Source organism: Lethenteron reissneri, chromosome 65 (assembly GCF_015708825.2).
Source record: "Lethenteron reissneri isolate LAM-NWPU_2019-01 chromosome 65, ASM1570882v1, whole genome shotgun sequence".
Lineage (NCBI taxonomy): Eukaryota > Metazoa > Chordata > Hyperoartia > Petromyzontiformes > Petromyzontidae > Lethenteron > Lethenteron reissneri.
The window spans coordinates 13,375,465-13,399,737 of record NC_083843.1 but is presented as its reverse complement, the minus strand read 5'-3'; the positions used below and the strand labels follow the sequence as shown (position 1 = coordinate 13,399,737).

Here is a 24,273-nt window from a genome sequence, read left to right as displayed (position 1 = left end):
CGTGACTTTACCGAAAGAACCAAGAATACAGTAGATTTTAGTTTTTCACTTCACTTTACTTTTCCAGGTAAGGCCCCCACAGAGCTGTGTAGTAGCGACCTGGCTATCACAAATGACAGCAGCGCACCGAAGTGGCTTATCACGTGACATTTACAGCAGCCAAATACTCTGAACGCATGTTGAGATTTTAACTACCTCTCCTGGTATACAGGAGATCGTGTGTTTGATTCCGACCCAGACGCCTGCTGTATATTTTGAGTTTGCGTGTATCTTTCTCTCCCCGTGGTCGTGTGGATTTTTCTCCAGGTCCTCCGGTTTTCCCCTCGACATTTAGAATCGAGATCACGCAATCAGAGTATTTGACCGCTATAAATGTCCACACAATGATACGCCACTTCGTTGAGCTTTCATTTGTGATGGCCAGGTGGTCGCGTCTGATAAAAGAGCTACTACGTATCCAGTTGGACCTTACTTGGTAGAATCCCAAGATAATGTTTGTTAGTTTAAGTATGTATATATATCATTTTAAACAGAATCACAAACTAACGCTCAACTTTCTTAAACGTGCAAGAGTCAACGCGCGCCACCACCGTGCGACATCACGCGAGCAACCGGGACGACGCAGAAAATCTCTCAACCCTTTCCCGCGTCCGAGACGTCTGCAGAGTTGCAGGGTCGATGGGTGTCACCGTTCACAGGGTGGGTGTCACCGTTCACGGGGTGGGTGTCACAAGGGTGGCACAGTCGGGTTTTTACAATCGGGTTTAATTGTCTTTTTATATTAAACCCGATCATCTAAGATTGAGAGAAATCCGGTTTCATTGGTTCTAATTGCAGAACCGCACTTCTCAACGATGGGCTTCATCCATTCCAAGCTAAGGAACTCAATGGCGCCCACGATTGTGGAGAAGCTCGTGTTCATTAAGACCAACCTGCCCGCCGCATTCTACGACTACCCCGTGCCCGACGGCCCCGAGTACCATAGCAGCACCGACGAGGAAGCAGCCTAAGCCTATCAGAGTTTCGTATTCATTAAACCAGGTTTTAATTCCCCGAAATCGGGTTTAATTGTGTTAAAGAAAAAACCCGATGCCTGCAGCTGGAAAAATCGGGTTTTTTCCACCCATGGGGTGTCACCGTTCACGGGGTGAGTGTCACCGTTCACGGGGTGGGGGTCACAGGTCACGGGGTGGCTGTCACCGTTCACCGCAGCAGTGGCAACAGCAGCACTGTTGCTGTTGTTGTTATAAAGACGTCGTTGCTCACCGCAGAGAAGCGTAGCGACACGACCGCCGCCACTCTGCGCTAGCCGGCGCCAAAACTGTGCCACACTCCCTGCCCCGCGTGGCCGTGGGAGCCTCGGTACCGATAAAGTTACTTTAGTTTTTACTGCGTTTTGTTGTTCCGACGACGACGTTCACGCACGGCACGCGGCGTCGTCGCAACAGCAAAGGGTGAAGTTCACGCTGGGAACATTTTCAACGGGGGAGGCAGCAACAACACGCAGGGTGATCCAAGTGCAGATGCCCCACTCATACCTACACCCCCCCTCCCAACGCCCTCTCGGAATATTTTTTCAGACCGCAGGAATCCGATGAGCTATGAAGCTCTTCTTCGCAGATCTCCAGCCGTTCCACAGATGTCCTCTCATAGCAACCCCCCCACCTCCACCCCGTAGCTTTCCTCTCAGCAGCAAAGTGAATAGCGCACAAGCGATGGCTCGGGGCTACGGTACTGAGTCAGAGGTCGCAAACGGGTTTTGATTCCTTACCCGTACCTGGCCGCACCAGCGTCGTAAACAGGTACCCGTACCCGGTATCGGGTACCTGATTGCGACCTCTGGGGTGAAGCCATGTTGCAGGCGCGGGTGGGTTGATTCTAGGAACTTGAATTGTGAGAAGAGACAAGACGTTGGGAAATGAGTGACAGTTACTCACCAGTGACCGTAGGGTACGGGTATCGGGTACCCGGTTGCGACCTCTGGACTGAGTGTTCGGAGATTTGTGAGCGGATGCCACCTTCGTCATCAGCCGCGGTTCAGTCTACCGCTGGATGGGTACGTACTGTAAGTACTGTACGTACGTCGCACGGGGCAGGGCTACGAGACGGCACGCGGTGCGCATGGAGACCGGCGGGAGACGTGCAGACTGGGGTGTCTGTAGGTGGATCGCCCTGCGGTGCCCCCCTCTAGGGTAACAACAGTGCAGCTCTGCACGGGGGACTCTGCACACTCACACACACGGGGACCCCCAGGTGATGGGGAGGGAAGTGCAGTGGTTGGGACCTAGAACTCCGCACTTGCAATCGAGGGGTGGCCGGGTCGGTTTAATCTCCCACCCCCCACAGAGTGTGAGTCAGGTGTAGGAGGATCCGTAGGTTTCCGTGTTCACATTCAAAATCAGTTTCAAGGGTGGCACAGCCTCGGCTAATCACGTGGCCTGTTGTTTAAAACTAATTCACAGCTCGGCGCAGTGCACGATTTGCTCAGGATGGCTGACTTTTCTGTTTCCACGGGAAGGAGAAAATGCATCCTGGCCGGTGTGTGTTCTCTGGTGCACGCGAAGATTTGATAGGTCTGCAAACGCCTTCTCACACACGGTGCACTTGAACGGCTTCTCTCCCGTGTGTGTTCTCTGGTGGCTGTGAAGATGTGATGAGTCTGCAAACGCCTTCTCACACACGGTGCACTTGAACGGCTTCTCTCCCGTGTGTGTTCTCTGGTGGCTGTGAAGATGTTGTAAATGTGCAAATGCCTTCTCACACACGGTGCACTTGAACGGCTTCTCTCCCGTGTGTGTTCTCTGGTGGCTGTGAAGATTTGGTAGTTGTGAAAACGCCTTCTCACACACGGTGCACTTGAACGGCTTCTCTCCCGTGTGTGTTCTCTGGTGGCTGTGAAGAGTTGGTAGTTGTGAAAACGCCTTCTCACACACGGTGCACTTGAACCGCTTCTCTCCCGTGTGTGTTCTCTGGTGCATCTTCAAGCTACACTTGTAGTCTGTGCTGAATGGACATTGGTCACACTGATGACTTTTGTTACTGGGCTTAGTGGGGTGTCTGCTCTGCACGTGATACTGTAGACTCGAGCGGCAGATGAACTGACGGTTGCAGGCAGGACACGGCAGCCTTGTCACCTCCACACCCACTCCACCTGCGTCATCCCAGACGCACAAGACACACGCGCACACACCAACACCGATACATGAACACTCTTGCACATGTGTGTGTGTACATACAAAGGTAAAGGTCCCCAACAGCCATATCAGACTGTTGGGCAAGTGCTGTTTGCGAGTACCTATGAAGGCCGGCATGGCACACGAGGGAGTAGGTGGCCAACACCAGGCCCGGCCGCCTTTGTCTCTCCAGTGGCGATGTTTCCACGTTTAAGCTAGGTACTCATTTGAGGCCGAGTCAGCCTAGGGGAGGCCTAAATATTCACCACTGACGTTGGCCGTGAGTGGGAATCGAACTCAGGTGGCCGGGTTCGTAGTGCAGTGGGCTCCATTATATATACACACAAAGACGAAGAACCCCCATATAGCCTGTATATACTTTTGGGACAAGTGCTGTTATCGGGCACCTACAGTGAGGGAAAAAGTGTTTGATCCCCTGCTGATTTTAAAAAAATGCAAATCAATTTATAACATTTTTGACATGCGTTTTTCTGGATTTTTTGTTGTTGTTATTCTTTCTCTCACGGTTCAAATAAACCTACCATTAAAATTATAGACTGGTCATTTCTTTGCCAGTGGGCAAACGTACAAAATCAGCAGGGGATCAAATCCTTTTTTCCCTCACTGTATGAAAGCCAGCATGGCACATGAGTGGGAGGGTGGCCAGCACCACACATGGCCGCCTTTGTCTCCCCAGTGGCGATGTTTACTACTACACACCACACCAGTTACTCATTTGCACCTTATCAGTGTGGGTGGTGCCTATCATCTCTGGTGAGTGGTGGCTATCATTTCTGGTGAGTGGTGGCTATCATCTGTTGTGAGTGGTGGCTATCATCTCTGGTGAGTGGTGGCTATCATCTCTGGTGAGTGGTGGCTATCATCTCTGGTGAGTGGTGGCTATCATCTCTGGTGAGTGGTGGCTATCATCTCTGGTGAGTGGATGCTATCATCTATGGGGAGTGGTGGCTATTATCTTTGGTGAGCAGTGGCTATCATCTCTGTTGAGTGGTGGCTATCATCTCTGGTGAGTGGTGGCTATCATCTCTGGTGAGTGGTGGCTATCATCTCTGGTGAGTGGATGCTATCATCTATGGGGAGCGGTGGCTAATATCTTTGGTGAGCAGTGGCTATCATCTCTGTTGAGTGGTGGCTATCATCTCTGGTGAGTGGTGGCTATCATCTCTGGTGAGTGGATGCTAGCATCTATGGGGAGTGGTGGCTATTATCTTTGGTGAGCAGTGGCTATCATCTCTGTTGAGTGGTGGCTATCATCTCTAGTGAGTGGTGGCTATCGTCTCTGGTGAGTGGTGGCTATCATCTCTGGTGAGTGGTGGCTATCATCTCTGGTGAGTGGTGGCTATCATCTCTGGTGAGTGGTGGCTGTCATCTCTGGTGAGCGGGTGCTATCATCTATGGGGAGTGGTGGCTATATCTTTGGTGAGCAGTGGCTATCATCTCTGTTGAGTGGTGGCTATCATCTCTGGTGAGTGGTGTCTATCATCTCTGGTGAGTGGATGCTATCATCTATGGGGAGTGGTGGCTATTATCTTTGGTGAGCAGTGGCTATCATCTCTGTTGAGTGGTGGCTATCGTCTCTGGTGAGCGGTGGTTATCATCTCTGGTGAGTGGTGGCTATCATCTCTAGTGAGTGGTGCCTATCATCTCTGGTGAGTGGTGGCTATCATCTCTAGTGAGTGGTGGCTATCGTCTCTGGTGAGCGGTGGTTATCATCTCTGGTGAGTGGTGGCTATCATCTCTAGTGAGTGGTGCCTATCATCTCTGGTGAGTGGTGGCTATCATCTCTGGTGAGTGGTGGCTATAGTCTGGTGAGCAGTGGCTATCATCTCTGGTGAGTGGTGGCTATCATCTCTGGTGAGTGGTGGCTATCATCTCTGGTGAGTGGTGGCTATCATCTCTGGTGAGTGGTGGCTATCATCTATGGGGAGTGGTGGCTATTATCTTTGGTGAGCAGTGGCTATCATCTCTGTTGAGTGGTGGCTATCATCTCTAGTGAGTGGTGGCTATCGTCTCTGGTGAGTGGTGGCTATCATCTCTGGTGAGTGGTGGCTATCATCTCTGGTGAGTGGTGGCTATCATCTCTGGTGAGTGGATGCTATCATCTATGGGGAGTGGTGGCTATTATCTTTGGTGAGCAGTGGCTATCATCTCTGTTGAGTGGTGGCTATCATCTCTGGTGAGTGGTGTCTATCATCTCTGGTGAGTGGATGCTATCATCTATGGGGAGTGGTGGCTATTATCTTTGGTGAGCAGTGGCTATCATCTCTGTTGAGTGGTGGCTATCGTCTCTGGTGAGCGGTGGTTATCATCTCTGGTGAGTGGTGGCTATCATCTCTAGTGAGTGGTGCCTATCATCTCTGGTGAGTGGTGGCTATCATCTCTAGTGAGTGGTGGCTATCGTCTCTGGTGAGCGGTGGTTATCATCTCTGGTGAGTGGTGGCTATCATCTCTAGTGAGTGGTGCCTATCATCTCTGGTGAGTGGTGGCTATCATCTCTGGTGAGTGGTGGCTATAGTCTGGTGAGCAGTGGCTATCATCTCTGGTGAGTGGTGGCTATCATCTCTGGTGAGTGGTGGCTATCATCTCTGGTGAGTGGTGGCTATCATCTCTGGTGAGTGGTGGCTATCATCTCTGGTGAGTGGTGGCTATCATCTCTGGTGAGTGGAGGCTATCATCGCTGGTGAGTGGTGGCTATCATCTCTGGTGAGTGGATGCTATCATCTATGGGGAGTGGTGGCTATTATCTTGGTGAGCAGTGGCTATCATCTCTGTTGAGTGGTGGCCTATCATCTCTGGTGAGTGGTGGCTATATCTCTGGTGAGTGGTGGCTATCATCTCTGGTGAGTGGTGGCTATCATCTCTGGTGAGTGGTGGCTATCATCTATGGGGAGTGGTGGCTATTATCTTTGGTGAGCAGTGGCTATCATCTCTGTTGAGTGGTGGCTATCATCTCTGGTGAGTGGTGGCTATCGTCTCTGGTGAGTGGTGGCTATCATCTCTGGTGAGTGGATGCTATCATCTATGGGGAGTGGTGGCTATTATCTTTGGTGAGCAGTGGCTATCATCTCTGTTGAGTGGTGGCTATCATCTCTGGTGAGTGGTGGCTATCATCTCTGGTGAGTGGATGCTATCATCTATTGGGAGTGGTGGCTATTATCTTTGGTGAGCAAGTGGCTATCATCTCTGTTGAGTGGTGGCTATCGTCTCTGGTGAGCGGTGGTTATCATCTCTGGTGAGTGGTGGCTATCATCTCTAGTGAGTGGTGCTATCATCTCTGGTGAGTGGTGGCTATCATCTCTGGTGAGTGGGGCTATCATCTCTGGTGAGTGGTGGCTATCATCTCTGGTGAGTGGTGGCTATCATCTCTGGTGAGTGGTGGCTATCATCTCTGGTGAGTGGTGGCTATAGTCTGGTGAGCAGTGGCTATCATCTCTGGTGAGTGGTGGCTATCATCTCTGGTGAGTGGTGGCTAATCTGGTGAGTGGTGGCTATCATCTCTGGTGAGTGGTGGCTATCATCCTGGTGAGTGGTGGCTATCATCTCTGGTGAGTGGTGGCTATCATCTCTGGTGAGTGGTGGCTATCATCTCTGGTGAGTGGTGGCTATCATTCTGGTGAGTGGTGGCTATCATCTGGCTATATCACTGGTGGTGGTGGCTATCATCTCTGGTGAGTGGTGGCTATCATCTCTGGTGAGTGGTGGCTATCATCCTGGTGAGTGGTGGCTATCCTCTCTGGTGAGTGGTGGCTATCATCTCTGGTGAGCGGTGGCTATCATCTCTGGTGAGTGGTGGCTATCATCACTGGTGAGTGGTGGCTATCATCTCTGGTGAGTGGTGGCTATCATCTCTGGTGAGTGGTGGCTATCATCTCTGGTGAGTTGGTGGCTATCATCTCTGGTGAGTGGTGGCTATCATATCTGTGAGTGGTGGCTGTCATCTCTGGTGAGTGGTGGCAATCATCTCTGGTGAGTGGTGGCTATCATCTCTGGTGTGTGGTGGCTATCATCTCTGGTGAGTGGGTGGCTATAATCTCTGGTGAGTGGTGGCTATCGTCTCTGGTGAGTGGTGGCTATCATCTCTGGTGAGTGGTGGCTATAATCTCTGGTGAGTGGTGGCTATCATCTCTGGTGAGTGGTGGCTATCATCTCTGGTGAGTGGTGGCTATAATCTCTGGTGAGTGGGTGGCTATCATCTCTGGGGAGTGTGGCTATCATCTCTGGTGAGTGGGTTGGCTATCAATCTCTGGTGAGTGGTGGCAATCATCTCTGGTGAGTGGTGGCTATAATCTCTGGTGTGTGGTGGCTATCATCTCTGGTGAGTGGTGGCTATAATCTGTGGTGAGTGGTGGCTATCGTCTCTGGTGAGTGGTGGCTATCATCTCTGGTGAGTGGTGGCTATAATCTCTGGTGAGTGGTGGCAATCATATCTGGTGAGTGGTGGCTATCATCTCTGGTGAGTGGTGGCTATAGTCTGGTGAGCAGTGGCGAGTCTCTGGTGAGCGGTGCTCACAGTGTTCCTCGCTTGGTGGAGGCTGCACGGGCTGCAGGTCTCTGGCGGTGGCCCTGGGAGCCATCTCGTTGCTGCTGCTCCTGCTGCGGCGTCGCGAGGGCCCGGCCTCGCAGGCGATGCCCAGCTCCTGGGCGAACTCCTCGCCGTACCAGACCAGCAGCTCAGAGCCGGGCCCACGGCACGGAACGTGCGGTAGTAAATCTGCCCCCGGTGCTGGAAGGCCACCAGGTTCTGCTCCTGCTCATTCCTCGCGCAGTTGACGAACCTGCGCGGGCAGACGCGGGGGCGGGGTGGGCGCCGTAGCGAGCGCCTATTAAGGGCCGGCACTGGGGCGGCTACGTGGGGGTGGGTGTGGCTGGGAACCACGCTCCGGACCGGGTGCTCATTTTTGATGCCGAGTCGACAACGGGGAGGCCCAGGGTCTCTGTGTGGTGGTGGTCTGGGTTTCTGTGTGTAGTGGTTTCTGGTCCTCTGTGTGTAGTGGTTTGGTCTCTGTGTGTGGTGGTCCTGGTACTCTGTGTGTAGTGGTTCTGGTCTCTTCTTGGTGTGGTGGTTCTGGTCTCTGTGTGTGGGGGTTCTGGTCTCCTGTGTGTGGATGGTTCTGGTCTCATGTGTGTGGTGGTCTGGTCTCTGTGTTGGTGGTCTGGTCTCTGTGTGTGGTGGTTCTGGTCTCTGAGTGTAGTGGGTTCTGGTCCTCTGTGTTGGTGGTTCTGGTCTCTGTGTGGTGGTGGTTCTGGTCTCTGTGTGTGGTGGTCTTGGTCTCTGTGTGTGGTGGTTCTGGTCTGTGTGTGTGTGTTTCTGTCCTCTGAGTGTAGTGGTTCTGGTCTCTGTGTGCAGTGGTTCTGGTTTCTGTGTGTAGTGGTTCTGGTCTCTGTGTGTGGTGGTTCTGGTCTCTGTGTGTGGTGGTTCTGGTCTCTGTGTGTAGTGGTTCTGGTCTCTGTGTGTGGTTGGTTCTGGTCTCTGTGTGTAGTGGTTCTGGTTTCCTGTGTGTAGTGGTTCTGGTCTCTGTGTGTGGTGGTTCTGGTCTCTGTGTGTGGTGGTTCTGGTATCTGTGTGCAATGGTTCTGGTTTCTGTGTGTAGTGGTTCTGGTCTCTGTGTGTGGTGGTTCTGGTCTCTGTGTGTGGTGGTTCTGGTCTCTGTGTGTGGTGGTTCTGGTCTCTGTGTGTAGTGGTTCTGGTTTCTGTGTGTAGTGGTTCTGGTCTCTGTGTGTGGTGGTTCTGGTCTCTGTGTGTGGTGGTTCTGGTCTCTGTGTGTGGTGGTTCTGGTATCTGTGTGCAATGGTTCTGGTTTCTGTGTGTAGTGGTTCTGGTCTCTGTGTGTGGTGGTTCTGGTCTCTGTGTGTGGTGGTTCTGGTCTCTGTGTGTAGTGGTTCTGGTCTCTGTGTGTGGTGTTTATGGTCTCTGTGTGTAGTGGTTCTGGTTTCTGTGTGTAGTGGGTTCTGGTCTCTGTGTGTGGTGGTTCTGGTCTCTTGTGTGGTGGTTCTGGTCGCTGTGTGTGGTGGTTCTGGTCTCTGTGTGCAGTGGTTTCTGGTTTCTGTGTGTAGTGGTTCTGGTCCTCTGTGTGTGGTGGTTCTGGTCTCTGTGTGTGGTGGTTCTGGTCTCTGTGTGTAGTGGTTCTGGTCTCTGTGTGTGGTGGTTCTGGTCTCTGGTGTGTAGTGGTTCTGGTTTTCTGTGTGTAGTGGTTCTGGTCTCTGTGTGTGGTGGTTCTGGTATCTGGTGTGCAATGGTTCTGGTTTCTGTGTGTAGTGGTTCTGGTCTCTGTGTGTGGTGGTTCTGGTCTCTGTGTGTGGTGGTTCTGGTCTCTGTGTGTAGTGGTTCTGGTCTCTGTGTGTAGTGGTTCTGGTTTCTGTGTGTAGTGGTTCTGGTCTCTGTGTGTGGTGGTTCTGGTCTCTGTGTGTGGTGGTTCTGGTCTCTGTGTGTGGTGGTTCTGGTCTCTGTGTGTGGTGGTTCTGGTCTCTGTGTGCAGTGGTTTCTGGTTTCTGTGTGTAGTGGTTCTGGTCTCTGTGTGTGCTGTTCTGGTGAGAGAGAGAGAGTGAGAAAGTGACAGTGTGAGAGAGAGTGTGAGAAAGTGACAGTGAGAGAGAGAGTGTGAGAAAGTGACAGTGAGAGAGAGAGTGTGAGAAAGTGACAGTGTGAGAGAGAGAGTGAGAAAGTGAGAGAGAGAGTGAGAGGGAGCAGGGGGTCTCACAGAAGAAGTCGTCGTCCTGGGGCTCCTCCACCTCTGTGTAGACTTTCCTCTCGCGCGGGGCGCAGGCCGTAGCGAGAGCGAGCGCTGCGCGACACCGCCACAGCCTGGGCGGAGGCCGGCGGCACGGAGGAGCCTGCAGGCAAACACGGCGAGATGTTGACTACCTCTCCTGGTATACGGGAGGTCGCAGATTCCATCCCGACCCTGACGAAGCCTGCTGTATATTTGGAGTCTGCGTGTCTCTCTCTCCTCTGTGGCGAGATGTTAACTCCCTCGCCTGGAATACAGGAGGTCGTGGGTGCGATCCCGACCCTGACGACCCACGCTGTATATTTGGAGTTTGCATGTTGTACCTCCCCGTGGTTGCGTGGATTTTTCTCCGGGTCCTCCGGTTTTTCCCCTCGACATTTAGAATCAACGTCACGTGTTGAGAGTATTTGGCTGCTGTAAATGTCCACGTAATGATGATGATGACAAGTCACTTCGTTGAGCTCTCATTTGTGATAGCCAGGTCGCTTCTGAAAAACATCTACACAGCTCAGTGCGGCTTACCCTGGTAAAAGAAACATCGCTTAGTTTATAGGCTGCATCAGTACCAGCAGCAGCACTGACAGGAGCACATGTAGCAGTAGCATCAACAGCAGTGGCGACTTCCATCAGCAGCCACAGAAGAGTGCGGAGTTCCGGTGAGGATAGAGGGGAGTGTGGAGTTCTGGTGAGAATAGAGGGGAGTGTGGAGTTCTGGTGGGAATAGCAGGGAGTGTGACGTTCCAGTGAGAATAGAGGGGAGTGTGGAGTTCTGGTGAGAATAGAGGGGAGTGTGGAGTTCCGGTGAGAATAGATGGGAGTGTGGAGTTCCGGTGGGAATAGAGGGGAGTGTGGAGTTCTGGTGTGAATAGAAATCACCGCTGCAGGCTACGCACCTCCACGTATCCTCTGGAGCGCCACCCTCAGGGCCTCCTTGCAGGCGGTGGCTCTGCGCTCCAGCCTGAACATCGCCATCCTGGCCTTGTGCACCTCCCTCAGCTCAAATCCCCTGAACTCCTCCTCCTGCTGCTGCTCCTCCTCCTCCACGCCCTGCAAGATGCTCCACACGTACTCCAGGGCTTCCGCTTTAGTCTGAGCGGAGGGGGCGGTGGGGTGAGGGGGCGGAGGGGGTGTGGGGGGCGGAGTTGGTGCGGTGACCAGCGGTGGCTAGGAGATGTTAACTCCCTCGCCTGGTACGCAGGAGGTCGCGGGTTCGATCTCGACCCTGACACCTCATCGGATTCCTCCAGTACAATACATATTCTAATTCTGATATTCTGATTCTGTAAATCTGATTCCATACATCAAGCAGAACCATGCCGTCATGCTGAACCTCGGTGGGTATGGCAGGCCAAGCCTCTTCACAACTAAACTAATGAATAAACTAATTATAATAATAAGCCCAGACGTTGTACCAGAGTGCCATGCAGAGGGGGCATGGTAGCTAGGAGATGTTAACTACCTCGCCTGGTACGCAGGAGGTCATGTGTTCGATCCTGACCCTGATGTGGTGGTCGCTGCGTGGATTTTTCTCTGGGTCCTTCGGTTTTTCCCGTCACATTGAGAATCCGGATCGCTCGTTTTAGAGTATTTGACTCCCGCTAGAAATATCCACGTGATGATGATATCAGCCGCTTCGTTGAGCTATGAGTTGTGATAGCCGGGTACCGCTTGTGAAAAAAAGAGCGACTCTGTAGCTCAGTGAACCGTGACTCTGAGCTCCGTAACCTCCGAGTCTGCGATGGGACATCGACGTCTGCCCGTCTCGTGGAGTCTGCGCGCGTTGCAAACCCAGTGGTCATTGTCACCGTGGTCACGGTGTCTACGCTTGTCTACGCCCTTCTCAGGTTCTGTTCTATCACCTCGGATCCTAGAGAGGAGTGGCGAACATCTCGTGTGTACGTGTTGTGTGTGTGTACGTTAGGTGTTTAGTGTATAGTAATGTAGTGTATATTAGTGTATAGTGTAGTGTATAGTAGTGTATCATGGTGTAGTGTGTCGTGTAGTATTTAGTCATGAATAGTGTAGTGTATAGTAGTGTATCATGGCGTACGTCTCGTCTGTACGTGAGGCAGCGATAAGCGCGTGCCTGTTCCTATTTCTCTGTAATGATTGGAATTATACAGAAATTACATTTATAACACGGATCAGTGGAACATTTCTTTTTACTTTTCGTAACAGCTATTTTCATTGGAGTATATGACAGGCGAGACTCTGCCTCGCCTGCCTCCCCTGACCGCACGTCCCTGATATAGCAGTGTTTAGTAGTATGTATGTACGTTGAATTTATTTGGCACCGTACGTAGCCATCCTCGTTAATGGGAGGTGAGGGGGAAGGACAACAAACTAAAGACAACAACAGCAGCAGCAGCTGTAACGAGAGGAGTGCCGTGCGCTGTGCACAGAGACCTTGCGCTTGCTGGGAGCTGCCCTCGCGTGCCACTCTCCCACGGTGGCCCAGCGTGAAGCAGCCCCCTTGCCTCCTCCTGCGTGAACACACGCACACACGTAAACACACACACACACGTGAACACACTCACGCACGTGAACACACTCGCGCACGTGAACACACGCACAAACACGTGAACACACACACGTGAACACGCGCACGCACGTGAACACACGCAACAACAACAGCCATTCGCCACTAATTGGCGGTGACATCACCACGACGTTTGTGCCAGGCCATGTGCACCTTGAGGCCACGTGAAGTGTAGAACGCCCGCTGGCAGGAGGTCACGGGGCAGACCTAGGCGCCACGGGTCGATTGACTAAGATGACCGAGATGAATGGCTGATGCACCACCTGTGCCCCCTACTGTGCAACTTGCTGTGCTTTTGCCACCCGGCGCTCCGCTCATTGTTGTGAGCGTCGCTCCTCCGCCCTCCGTTGTTGTTGGAGGGCGTCCTTCACGAGCCTCCTCCACAGAGCCCGATCTTGACACCGCTGGTACCAGTCCTTGGCAAGTCCACTCAGCTCCATGTCCTCCTGTACCACATCACTCCATCTCTTCTCTAGCCCGTGTCACGCCTGTTTAGCCCCCTCGATCCGGCCGAACAAAAGCTGTTTAGGCATGCAGTGGCTGGGCATGCGGGCTACATGACCCAGCCAATGCAGCCTTGCCTGCCGGAGGAGCTCACCGATGGGACTTTGCCCAGATCTTTCAAGGATTTGTGAGCTCCTCACACAATCCAGCCTGGTAAAACCCAGGATGGATCGTAGGCAGGCCAGCCTAAATGTTTCTAACCAGCGAAGATGCTCCATTAGGGGGGTCCACGTTTTGCAAGCGTAGAGAAGGAAGGGAATGACTGTGGCCGAGAAAACCTGAAGCTTCGTGCGGAGTGACAGACCAGGTAGCTTCCACACAGCGTTACGCAACCGATGAAAATATATTGCCGCTTGACTGATTCGGAGTGAGACCTCTGCTGTTAAACTGGAGCCGGTCATAAGCACACTGCCCAGGTATGGGAAACTCTCCACTCTCTCCACAACTGCCCCATCACTGATTGGGAGTGAGTTGTATGGGTGGAGTGTCCAATGGTACAAAATACCCAGGCAGGTGCTTAGTTTTTGGTGGGGCTGATGGTAAGGCCCCACCTCCTAGTGGCATTCTCCAGTCTCAGCAGCAGCGTCTCCAACTCCTCCTCTGAATGAGCAGCTATTACTACATCATCGGCATACATAACGTGGTTGACCAATAGGGAGCCATCCCTTGATCGCACCCAGGCATCGATCAGCCTCCCATTATATCTACCAAATGGAAATTCCCTCGGTACAGCTATTGAAGGCTTCACGAACTACGTGGTCAAAATTGATGTTAAATAATGTGGGAGCCAGAGGACATCCCTGTCACACCCCAAGGTGTACAGGGAATGGCTCCGACTCCCGGCTACGTAGTTTTACCCGGGCCCGCTCACCATCATTAAGGTCCTTAATGATCGTGAGCAGAGGGTCAGGGACTCCGAAAGCACGAAGAACAACCCAGAGCCCAGGCCTACTGATGGTGTCATAGGCCTTGACCAGGTCAATAAAGCAGAGATGTAGGTCTTGTTGGAATTCCCTACACCTCTGCTGTAGCAGACGGACAGAAAATATGGCATCTGTGCAGGACCGCCCTTTCCTGAAACCGCATTGGGGATCCGCAAGCCTCTCCTCAGCGTGCCTAGCAAGGCGATGTTGAATAATCCTTGCCAGCACCTTTCCCGGCACACTGAGGAGTGAGATGCCCTTGTAGTTGTTACAGTCTGTACGGTCCCCCTTCTTAAAGAGGGGGACCACCAGGGCATCCTTCCAATTCTGCGGTACCCGTCCAGTGGTCCAGACTGTTGTTATGATGTCATATAGGGCAGTCTGTGCACAAACGCCACCCTCCCTCATCATTTCGCTTGGGAGATCATCTCTGCCCGGTGCCTTTCCTGGTCTCAGACTCCGGATCGCCTTCAGTACTTCCTCAACAGATGGCATCTCAGCCAGCCACTCACAGAGGGTGACTTCTTCCAATATTTGAGGCACCACAGCCTCAGCAGGGTCATCCCCACTTTGTGCCATGATGTTTTCCTGGCTGAGGGATTTCCCCTCCCCCAGGACCTCACAGAAATGCTCAGCAAATCTGCAAACCTGTTCCTGGGGGTCGGAGATTGGATCACCGTTTTTTCCCCTAATGATGGTAATCGGTGTGGCGCTGGAGGTTACTTTTTTGATGGAGTTAAATAGTGATTTGTGATCGTGGGCCACTGAGGCAGACTCCATCTCCTCAGCAACCCGTGACCACCACCCATCCTTGCAGCGCCTTACGGCTCTTCAACCCTCCGAGCGAAGGTTGCGGTAAGCCTCCTCATTGTCTGACGTGGGATGCTGGAGCCGATGAGAGTGGGCCTGTCACTTTTTTCTCAACTATCCTGAACACCTCCTCTGTCAGCCAGGGTCTCTGGGGAGTTCTGGAACGCGTACCCAAAGCAGCCATTGCAGCTGCATGAGTCACAGTCCTAAACCTCGCCCATTTACCCTCGACATCAGGAAGACTGGGGGATGATGCCACAACCCCAGCCGCAAGCGATGATGAAATTCTCACTTGCAACTTTCATCAGCTAACTAAAACCAGGCCACTTTAGGTTGGAATGGGGTCCTGGGTGTACACCCACCACCAGAGTGGAAGAATGGCAGGCGCATCTTACAGATGACTAGTCGATGGTCAGAGGGCAGATCAGCTCCACGGTACAGTAGGTCCTGGTGTCAAAGACATGGGTTCGCATCCGCTGGTCCATCACTATGTAGTCCAGCAGATGTTCTTGCTTGGACCCGGCATGCATCCATGATGTTGTGTGGATGCGCCGATGTCGGAAGAGCGTGTTGGTAATTACAAGCCCATGGGCTGCACAAAAATCTAGCAGCCTCCTACCGTTGTTATTGAACTGATCTGGCCCATGCCCTCCAATCACTCCAGACCAGGTGCCAGTATCATGACCAACTCGGGCATTGAAGTCACCCAACAAGATGACTCTATCCCGAGTGGCCACTTTAGCCAGTACCTGTGACAGGAGGTCATAGAAGGCATCTGAATCATCGGCTTTGCCTGCATCCCTCCACGGATGTTCGTCTTCGGTGGGGGCATAAGTAACCACGACCACCACTCCTCGCCTCCTGTTGATGGGAAGGCGAGCCCAAAGTAGCCTGGGCCTTACAGCTTCCCACACCTCATCGCCACGCTCCCAAGCCCCCTTCATTCTTTTGTTCATAAGAAGAACACACGCACACACGTGAACACCCGCAAACACACGCACGCACGTGTCCATGTGTGTGAACACATGGATACCCGTGAACACACGCACACACGTGTGAACACGCGGACACGCATGAACATATGCAAAGACAAATATCCCCCGTATAGCCTTAGCAGACTGTAGGGGCAAGTGCTGTTAGTGAGCCAGAACGGTACACGAGGGGGTCGGTGGCCAGCACCACGCCCGACCGCCTTTGTCTCCCCAGTGGCGATGTTTACACACTGTACCAGGTACTAATTTGAAGGTGAGTTGACCTAGGGGAGGCCCAGGACCAGTTTAGATAATCGTCACTGGTGTTGACCGTGAGCAGAAATCGAACCCGGGTCGCCAGGTTCATAGCGCAGACTGCTAACCAGTTTAACATGTAGGATTTCGCGACCAATATTATTAATTTTTTGGGTTATATCGCGTAAATATGAATGTGTCGTTAAACCCGTCACCACCCGACGCAGCCAATCCGTAAGGTTTGTCAGGTAAACAAAACGTGCCAATTAGTTACTAGTTCAGCACTAACCGGTTGTGTGTTGGACAGTAAACCCACAAAATTCACAATTCGAGAATGGTACTGTGATGTTCCACTGGTGATTACAACCAGCTTCATCAAGCGAGTCTACAGGGGATCTCTGTGTGAGTCTACAGGGGGTCTCTGTGTGAGTCTACAGGGGGTCTCTGTGTGAGTCTACAGGGGGTCTCTGCACGGTCTGCAAGCGCCCTTTTACGTTTGCCTCTTCGTCCTCCGTGCATCGCCACCTCCTTCCTCTTCCTCCTCCCCGTCCACTCCTCGTCGGAGTCGCTCGACCGCCCGCACTCCGCTCCATTCCCCCTCGCCCTGCGCTTGCCGCGTGCGCGCATGAACTCGGGCTGGGCCGGGTTCATCCCTGCGCAAGGAGGCAGTCGGTCATTGTTATTTGTACGTATTGGCAGTACACCCGTGCAGCATAGCAACACACCGGGTCCTCGTAACACAGTCCTGACGATGTGATTACTATCAGAGCGTGTTTGTGTGATGCCGCCGCCACGAAGCCGTTCGACAGGCGCCCAAATCCCCGACCTCGCCACCACCAAGCAACGGAGCCAACCCCGCTTCCCCCTCACCTCACCTCACATGAACACACCCGCACGCATTTTCCCCCACCCATAAGCTGGAAGGGGAGGTTACCTGGCCGACCGGTTTTTATCCGAGAAACTCTTATCGGGGTTAACTCTCACGGTTTCCGGCGATCAGGGAATTGGACGACCTCCCCCGTGCTACGTTGCGCCGCGGCGCTGCGACCAGCCTTAATATGGTGTGGTCGCGGCGTGGGGCATTCGGCCACCGCGGTGGAGGCGCATTTTCCCCCCACACACGCCAGTATCGACGGGGCAGGCAGAGGGAATAAGCATTGTAATGGAGGAGCATCATTAGAAAACACGCAGCGCATCTGAACTGCATAATCAGGCACCCCCGCACCGGCAGCGGAGGGACGGCATAATTACGCTTGAGCGCGCAGGGTAAGGGAGTAATTAGGATGTACGCCGCCAACGCAGCTCACTGATTAGCAGATCAAAAGCGCCCGGAACCGCCGTGCGCGGGCTTGGGGTGCACGAGCCCATTGTTCAGCGCAGCATCCCTGTGAGGTAGGGAGGATAAATACGGGGGCGCAAAGGGGAAATCGCTCTCTCTCTCCAGCGCCAGGCAACAGGACGCTCTCCAGTCCAGCGACCCGAACGTCCGTGAGACGCATCGAGGCACGCTGCGAGTACGTGATCAACGAACCGCCGTGGGCATCCAACAGAGAGTAAGAAGGTGAATTGGAATCATAGCAGATAAATCGGGAATAGGTATAAAGGTATCAGCGTAGGCCAGCCTCGTCGACTCACTGATTTAACATTAAATTGCCAGGTATCAGATAATAAATCATTAATAGCGAAGCGTGGTCTCGCGTGATCTGGTCGAGCAGTGTGAGCATGTGGGTGCGCTGTGTGCACGGTGATTCGCCACGTGAGTGAGCGCTGCGCGGAGCTGAGCGCGCGGGGAGCGTGTGTGCGCGGTGATTCTGTAGTGCTGCGGCTCGCCTCGGGGGAGCGCTGCGCAGAGCGGTGCGAGAGTGGGTGTCGCGTGTGTTCACTCCGCGTGTGATACAGGTGCACGATCATAACGCGAGTAGTCAGTGTGGAGTTGGAGTGCACGGAGCGGTGTGTGTGTGTGTGCGTACGTTCGCTCCGTGTGGGTCGCAGGTACGCGATTAGGAAAGGGAGGTATCGTGGTAGCGTAAAGGGGGACATAAAACTACGCGGTATCCAACCATGCCTACTACGCGGACCCGCGGTGGAGGGGAATCCTCGGGCGACGGCTCCCACACCATGGGTGAGGAACCTAGCAGCGGTTCGCTTAGCAGCGGGGGGGGCGATTGATGATGTTAGCCCGGCGGTTAGCATTATCGAGGGAGGGATCTCGGGGGCTAGCGACCTCAACATTTGTTTGCGTGTTCAACACAAGTACGCATGGTTAATGCAGTAACTTGATTCCTTGCAAAAAGGAATCATCTATTTGGTGTGTGAACATCTTAACAGCTCCTGTTTTATTGCCAGAAAGGGTAAAACCGATTCCTATTTTTTATACTTTGATTCTGGCAAAAAGGTCCAATGATATAGCTACTCACCCCGAGCTATAAATGATCTTGGCACTGCATTGTCTTTGTACTGGTCGCCTTTTGGTGTTGTTCTCTGGTCTGACACTGGTGAGACTAGGCCATGAAGAAGACTGTCTCTGGGGTAGACCAATCAGTATCAAAGACAATGATTAAATGTTATCAGAGAGTGTTTGTTTGCATGTTCAGTACGCGTGGTTAATGCAGTAACCTGATTCCTTGCAAAAGCTATAATCTATCTGGTGTTTGAACATCTTAACACCTCCTGTTTCATTCCCATAAAGAGTAAAACCGATTCTTATTTTTCATAGTCCCGATGATGTCGCCGTTGCCCCTTGAGTGAGCTGCAGGACTCTCCATCAGAAGTTGCACTCAGATTCAGCAGCCGCGTCCCCCATTCCGAACGTGCGGTGGCGACACCACGAGTCGTATCGAGGCACCGTCCGACCGAGTCTCTAGGGGCACGAGGAGTCCAATCTTGCCACTGGAGCACGGAGCAGCCGATCGTCATCAGACTGGGCGCCGCTGTACGGCAACAGACTGCGAAGCTTCGTGTTCAGTGCTGCTCATGTCACGTTCCGTCTTCCCACCGCTTTGGCATCACGACAACTGATTTTGACGCACCACCACCACCCCAAAATATCCTTGTCTGGGGTCTCGAATCACGAGGAAATAAATAACTTTTGCCAAAAATGTGATGATTATTTCATACAGCGCAACGGTGTACCGCTACTACGTTCATTTATATTATTTGGCTGCTACAATAACCCCAAGCAATACAGTAAACACGATAGGAGTGCAAAGTATAGAAAAGGTAAACAAATTACACACACACAAAATACATTTTTTTGTAAATATTCTTTGGTTCTTTCGGCAAAGTCACGTAGATAGAAAAATAAAGTGAATAAAAATAATCAAAAACCACAAAAACGTTCATCCTCACTGATGTTGCTGACTGGTATCTTAGCGCTTTTGAGGGTTGCAGCAATTTCAGATCTTGTAACGTCTGCAGCGATGCGCCCCAAACCCTTAAGAGCGACATCGACCTGGGCAATAACGTCATCCACTGGAATGTGTTTGGGGGTGACTGAGAAGTTCAACCCTTTAGCCAAAACCGACTTTAGACCATCGCACATTGGGCTATTACTCAGATTAATAACAACCTTGTCAACGTCTAACCTTTTAACGTGTGGATCTGGTTTCTTGTTAGAAAGGAGGTTGAACTCGAAAATCAGATCTTTACATTTCGCTGACATTGTAGTGGCTGATTAAGCGGTCATGTTATCTACATGTTCCCAATCAGATGTCGACATTTTTCCCGTCAATGTTAAGTGTGATTTCAAGAGTGTCTTGTCTACATGATCTAGTTCAGTATGGAGCAGTCTAATTCTCTCTGAGATCAGGGCCAAGCTCGCCCTGAACAAAATTCGTCTGGCATTGGAAGATGTGACTGCAGCAGAAATCAGTGTCAATGAGATCGGTATTACGTTAGAGTCACGGCATCTCTTCAGAAATGTGAGTGACTCGATCAGATGAACTTTCTTGTCACGGAGATTGTTAAAAGATCTCATGGTTATGTGGAAACCCTCCCAATAGAGGCAGTTCAAATGATACAAATTAAGTGAATAAAAAATTATAAAAATAAGACACTAATTAGACTGCTCCATAAAAAAACACTAATGTATACATTTCAATTTAAAGCTTTCGTGACTGCAGGGATTCATCTTCTTGGTTCTTTCGGTAAAGTCACGTAGAAGGGAAATAATAAAATATTAAAAAGAAAACATTAAAATTGTATTTTAATAATTGTATTTTATGTTTTTTTTCCCTTCTATGTGACTTTACCGAAAGAACCAAGAAGACTAATTTATAACTCTAAAGTTTTGATTATACATGAGTGCTTTATCATTTTTACTATTCACTTTATTTTTATTTTAGTTTTTCTATCTACGTCACTTTATCGAAAGAACCAAAGAATATGAATTCCTGCAGTCACGAAAGTTTTAAGTCAAAATAAACTATTTTTGTAAATGTTGTGGGTTTACTCTCCAACATTATGAATCCGTAGGTAAAAAATACAATTTAAATTAATAAAAGTACTTTTATAAATTTTAATTTTACTTTGATTAATTTTAATTTTATTTTTTACCTACGTGACTAGAATTATGAATCCGATGAGCTATGAAGCTCTTTTTCATAGATGTCCCATAGGGGGCACGGGGTCAGAAAGTTACAACACAAAACACAAACACGATAGGCGTGCAAAGTAGAGTAAAGGTAAACAAATCATTAAACTAAAACTAAATCTATTTTTACTTCACCAGGTGAAGTCCACTGAGCTATTGGCTCCTTCTTCAGAAGCGACCTGGCTGCCACAAATGACAGCTCAACCAAGTGGCTTACCACGTGGACATTTATAGCAGCAGACAAATACTCTAAACGCGTGATGTTGATGCTACAAGTGGAGCAAAAACCCGGAGGACCGGGATCTAACCCACGACCTCCTGTAGACCATGAGAGGTAGTTAACATCTCACCGGGGAGAGACACACGCAGACTCCAGATATATGACAGGCATCGTCAGGGTCGCCATCGAACCCACGACCTCCTGTAGACCAGGCGAGGTAGTTAACATCTCACCGGGAAGAGACACACGCAGACTCCAGATATATGACAGGCATCGTCAGGGTCGCCATCGAACCCACGACCTCCTCTAGACCAGGCGAGGGAGTTAACATCTCACCGGGAAGAGACACACGCAGACTCCAGATATATGACAGGCATCGTCAGGGTCGGGATCGAACCCACGACCTCATGTAGACCAGGCGAGTTAGTTAACATCTCGCCACCATGGCGCCCCATGCATGCCACTCTGCTACGACGTCTTGGTCTCATCATTATAATCACTGCGACAATTAGTTTAGTTGCGAAGAGGCTCGGCCTGCCGTACCCACCGAGGTTCAGCAGGACGGCGTGGTTCTGCTTGATGTTCCTGTAGCGCCGCTTCTCGCACTCGGCCAGATCGCTCCACTCGGCCTTGGTGAAGAAGCCTCTGATGTCTCGGAAGTCGCCCATCTCCTGCTGCTGCTGCTGCTGAGGCGCAGAGACACGGAGGGACGAGACGCGGACGACGGTCAGACGCAGTCACGGAGATGGAGTCACACGGATAACTTTATCTCAGGTAGAGGTAACTTTACCTCAGGGGAGGTAACTTTACTTCAGGTGAAATAACTTTACTTCAGGGGAGGAAACTTTACCTCAGGTGAAATAACCTTACCTCAGAGAGAGGTAAATTTACCTCAGATGAGATAACTTTACCTCAGGTGAGGTAAATTTACCTCAGATGAGATAACTTTACCTCAGGTGAGGTAAATTTACCTCAGATAGAAGTAACTTTACTTCACCTGAGGTAACTTTACCTCAGATGAGGTAAAGTTACCTCTACCTGCTGCTGCTGAGGCGCAGAGACACGGAGGGACGAGACGCGGACGACGGTCAGACGCAGTCACGGAGATGGAGTCACACGGAGACAGAGTCACAGGGAGACAGAGTCACACTGAGACAGAGTCACACGGAGACAGAGTCACAGGGAGACAGAGTCACACGGAGACAGAGTCACACGGAGACAGAGTCACAGGGAGACAGAGTCACACGGAGACAGAGTCACAGGGAGACAGAGTCACACTGAGACAGAGTCACAGGGAGACAGAGTCACACTGAGACAGAGTCACACGGAGACAGAGTCCAGGGAGACAGAGTCACCGGAGACAGAGTCACAGGAGACAGAGTCACACTGAGACAGAGTCACACGGAGACAGAGTCACAGGGAGACAGAGTCACACGGAGACAGAGTCACAGGGAGACAGAGTCACAGGGAGACAGAGTCACAGGGAGACAGAGTCACACTGAGACAGAGTCACAGGGAGACAGAGTCACATGGAGACAGAGTCACAGGGAGACAGAGTCACAGGGAGACAGAGTCACAGGGAGACAGAGTCACACGGAGACAGAGTCACAGGGAGACAGAGTCACACGGAGACAGAGTCACACGGAGACAGAGTCACAGGGAGACAGAGTCACACGGAGACAGAGTCACAGGGAGACAGAGTCACAGGGAGACAGAGTCACAGGGAGACAGAGTCACACTGAGACAGAGTCACAGGGAGACAGAGTCACATGGAGACAGAGTCACAGGGAGACAGAGTCCACAGGGAGACAGAGTCACAGGGAGACAGAGTCACACGGGAGACAGAGTCACAGGGAGACAGAGTCACACGGAGACAGAGTCACAGGGAGATAGGACAGAAGTCACAGGGAGACCAGAGTCACACGGAGACAGAGTCACAGGGGACAGAGTTCACACGGAAGACAGAGTCACAGGGCAGAACAGAGTCACACGGAGACGAGTCCACGGAGTACATAGTCCGGGAGACAGTAGTCACAGGGAGACAAGAGTCATCCACAGGGAGACTAGAGTCCTACAGGGAGCCAGAGTCCACACGGAGACAGAGCTCCACATGGAGACAGAGTCCACAGGGAGACAGAGTCACCGTGAGACAGAGTCACCAGGGAGACAGAGTCACAGGGAGGACATGAGTCAACAGGGAGACACGAGTCACACGGAGACAGAGTCACACGGAGGACAGAGTCCACTGAGACAGAGTCACACGAGCTACAGGTAGTCCACAGGAGACAGAGTCACACGGAGACAGAGTCACACGGAGACAGAGTCACACGGAGACAGAGTCACACGGGAGACAGAGTCACACGGAGACAGAGTCACACGGAGACGAGTCACAGGGAGACAGAGTCACAGGGAGACAGAGTCACACGGAGACAGAGTCACACTGAGACAGAGTCACAGGGAGACAGAGTCACAGGGAGACAGAGTCCACACGGAGACAGAGTCACAGGGAGACAGAGTCACAGGGAGACAGAGTCACACGGAGACAGAGTCACAGGGAGACAGAGTCACAGGGAGACAGAGTCACAGGGAGACAGAGTCACAGGGATACGAGACTAAGATCCCCCGTGTGGCCTTAACAGACTGTCGGGTCAAGCGCTGTGAGCGAGTAGCGGCGCCTATGAAGGCCGGAACGACACCGAGGGGGGGGTGGGTGGCCAGCACCACGCCCGGCCGCCTTTGTCCCCCAGTGGCGATGTTCACTACACACCGCTACACCAGGAACTCATTTGAGGCCGAGTCGACCTAGGGGATGAGGCCCAGGACCGGTTCAGAAAATCGTCACCGGTGAGGTAACTTTACCTCAGATGAGGTAACTTCACTTCATGCGAGGTAACATTACATTAGGTGAAGTAAAATTACTTCAGGTGAGGTAACTTTTCCTTTACCTCATGCGAGGTAAGTTACCTCGCGGGGGGTAACATTACCTCGGGTAAATGTAGCATTACTTAATGTTATCCTAACGTATTCACATCACTTCAGCTAATGACCCTATCGTATATTCTCACGTAGTTAAATCGTTAAACACAATTATCGCGTGATTATTACCTCAGGGTAAGGTAATCGAAATGCAATGGAAGGCGAGGTAACTTTACCTCAGGCAAGGTAACATCACCTCAGGTAAATGTAACATTACTTGAGGTAATCCGAACGTATTCACATCACTTGAGCTAATGCTCATATTTTACGCTAATATCGTAATATCGTCACGTGGTTAAATCGTTAAACACAACGCTCGCGTGACGTCACCACCTCAGTGTCGAGCCGTCGACACTTCACGCGGCAGCCTCGAAGTGCACCCAGCCTGGCACAGGCGCCGTGGTGACGTCACCGTCACTCAGTGGCCAATGGCGGCGGTTGGTGGTGGGGGGGGGGAGTGGGGGTGGGGGGGGAGTGGGGGGTGGGAGGGAGGAGGGGGTGGGGGATGGGGGGAGTGGGGGGAGTGGGGGAGTGATGGGGGGGGGGGAGTGGGGGTGGGGGG

At 51.9% G+C, this 24,273-nt stretch overlaps 1 protein-coding gene across 1 annotated transcript; it reads right to left on the bottom strand.

Annotated features, from left to right (window-relative positions):
• Nucleotides 1–1,631: 1,631 nt before the first annotated feature.
• LOC133359487 (zinc finger protein 454-like) lies at nucleotides 1,632–21,726 on the bottom strand. Its single transcript, XM_061577903.1, has 8 exons — nucleotides 21,526–21,726; nucleotides 21,283–21,418; nucleotides 16,419–16,577; nucleotides 12,329–12,405; nucleotides 10,816–11,011; nucleotides 9,893–9,976; nucleotides 7,705–7,905; nucleotides 1,632–3,151 (listed from the first exon to the last, which is right to left on the bottom strand). Exons 2-8 carry the CDS (start codon nucleotides 21,401–21,403, stop codon nucleotides 2,457–2,459), a joined length of 1,533 nt encoding a protein of 510 aa, XP_061433887.1. The 5' UTR covers nucleotides 21,404–21,418; nucleotides 21,526–21,726; the 3' UTR covers nucleotides 1,632–2,456.
• Nucleotides 21,727–24,273: the final 2,547 nt, after the last annotated feature.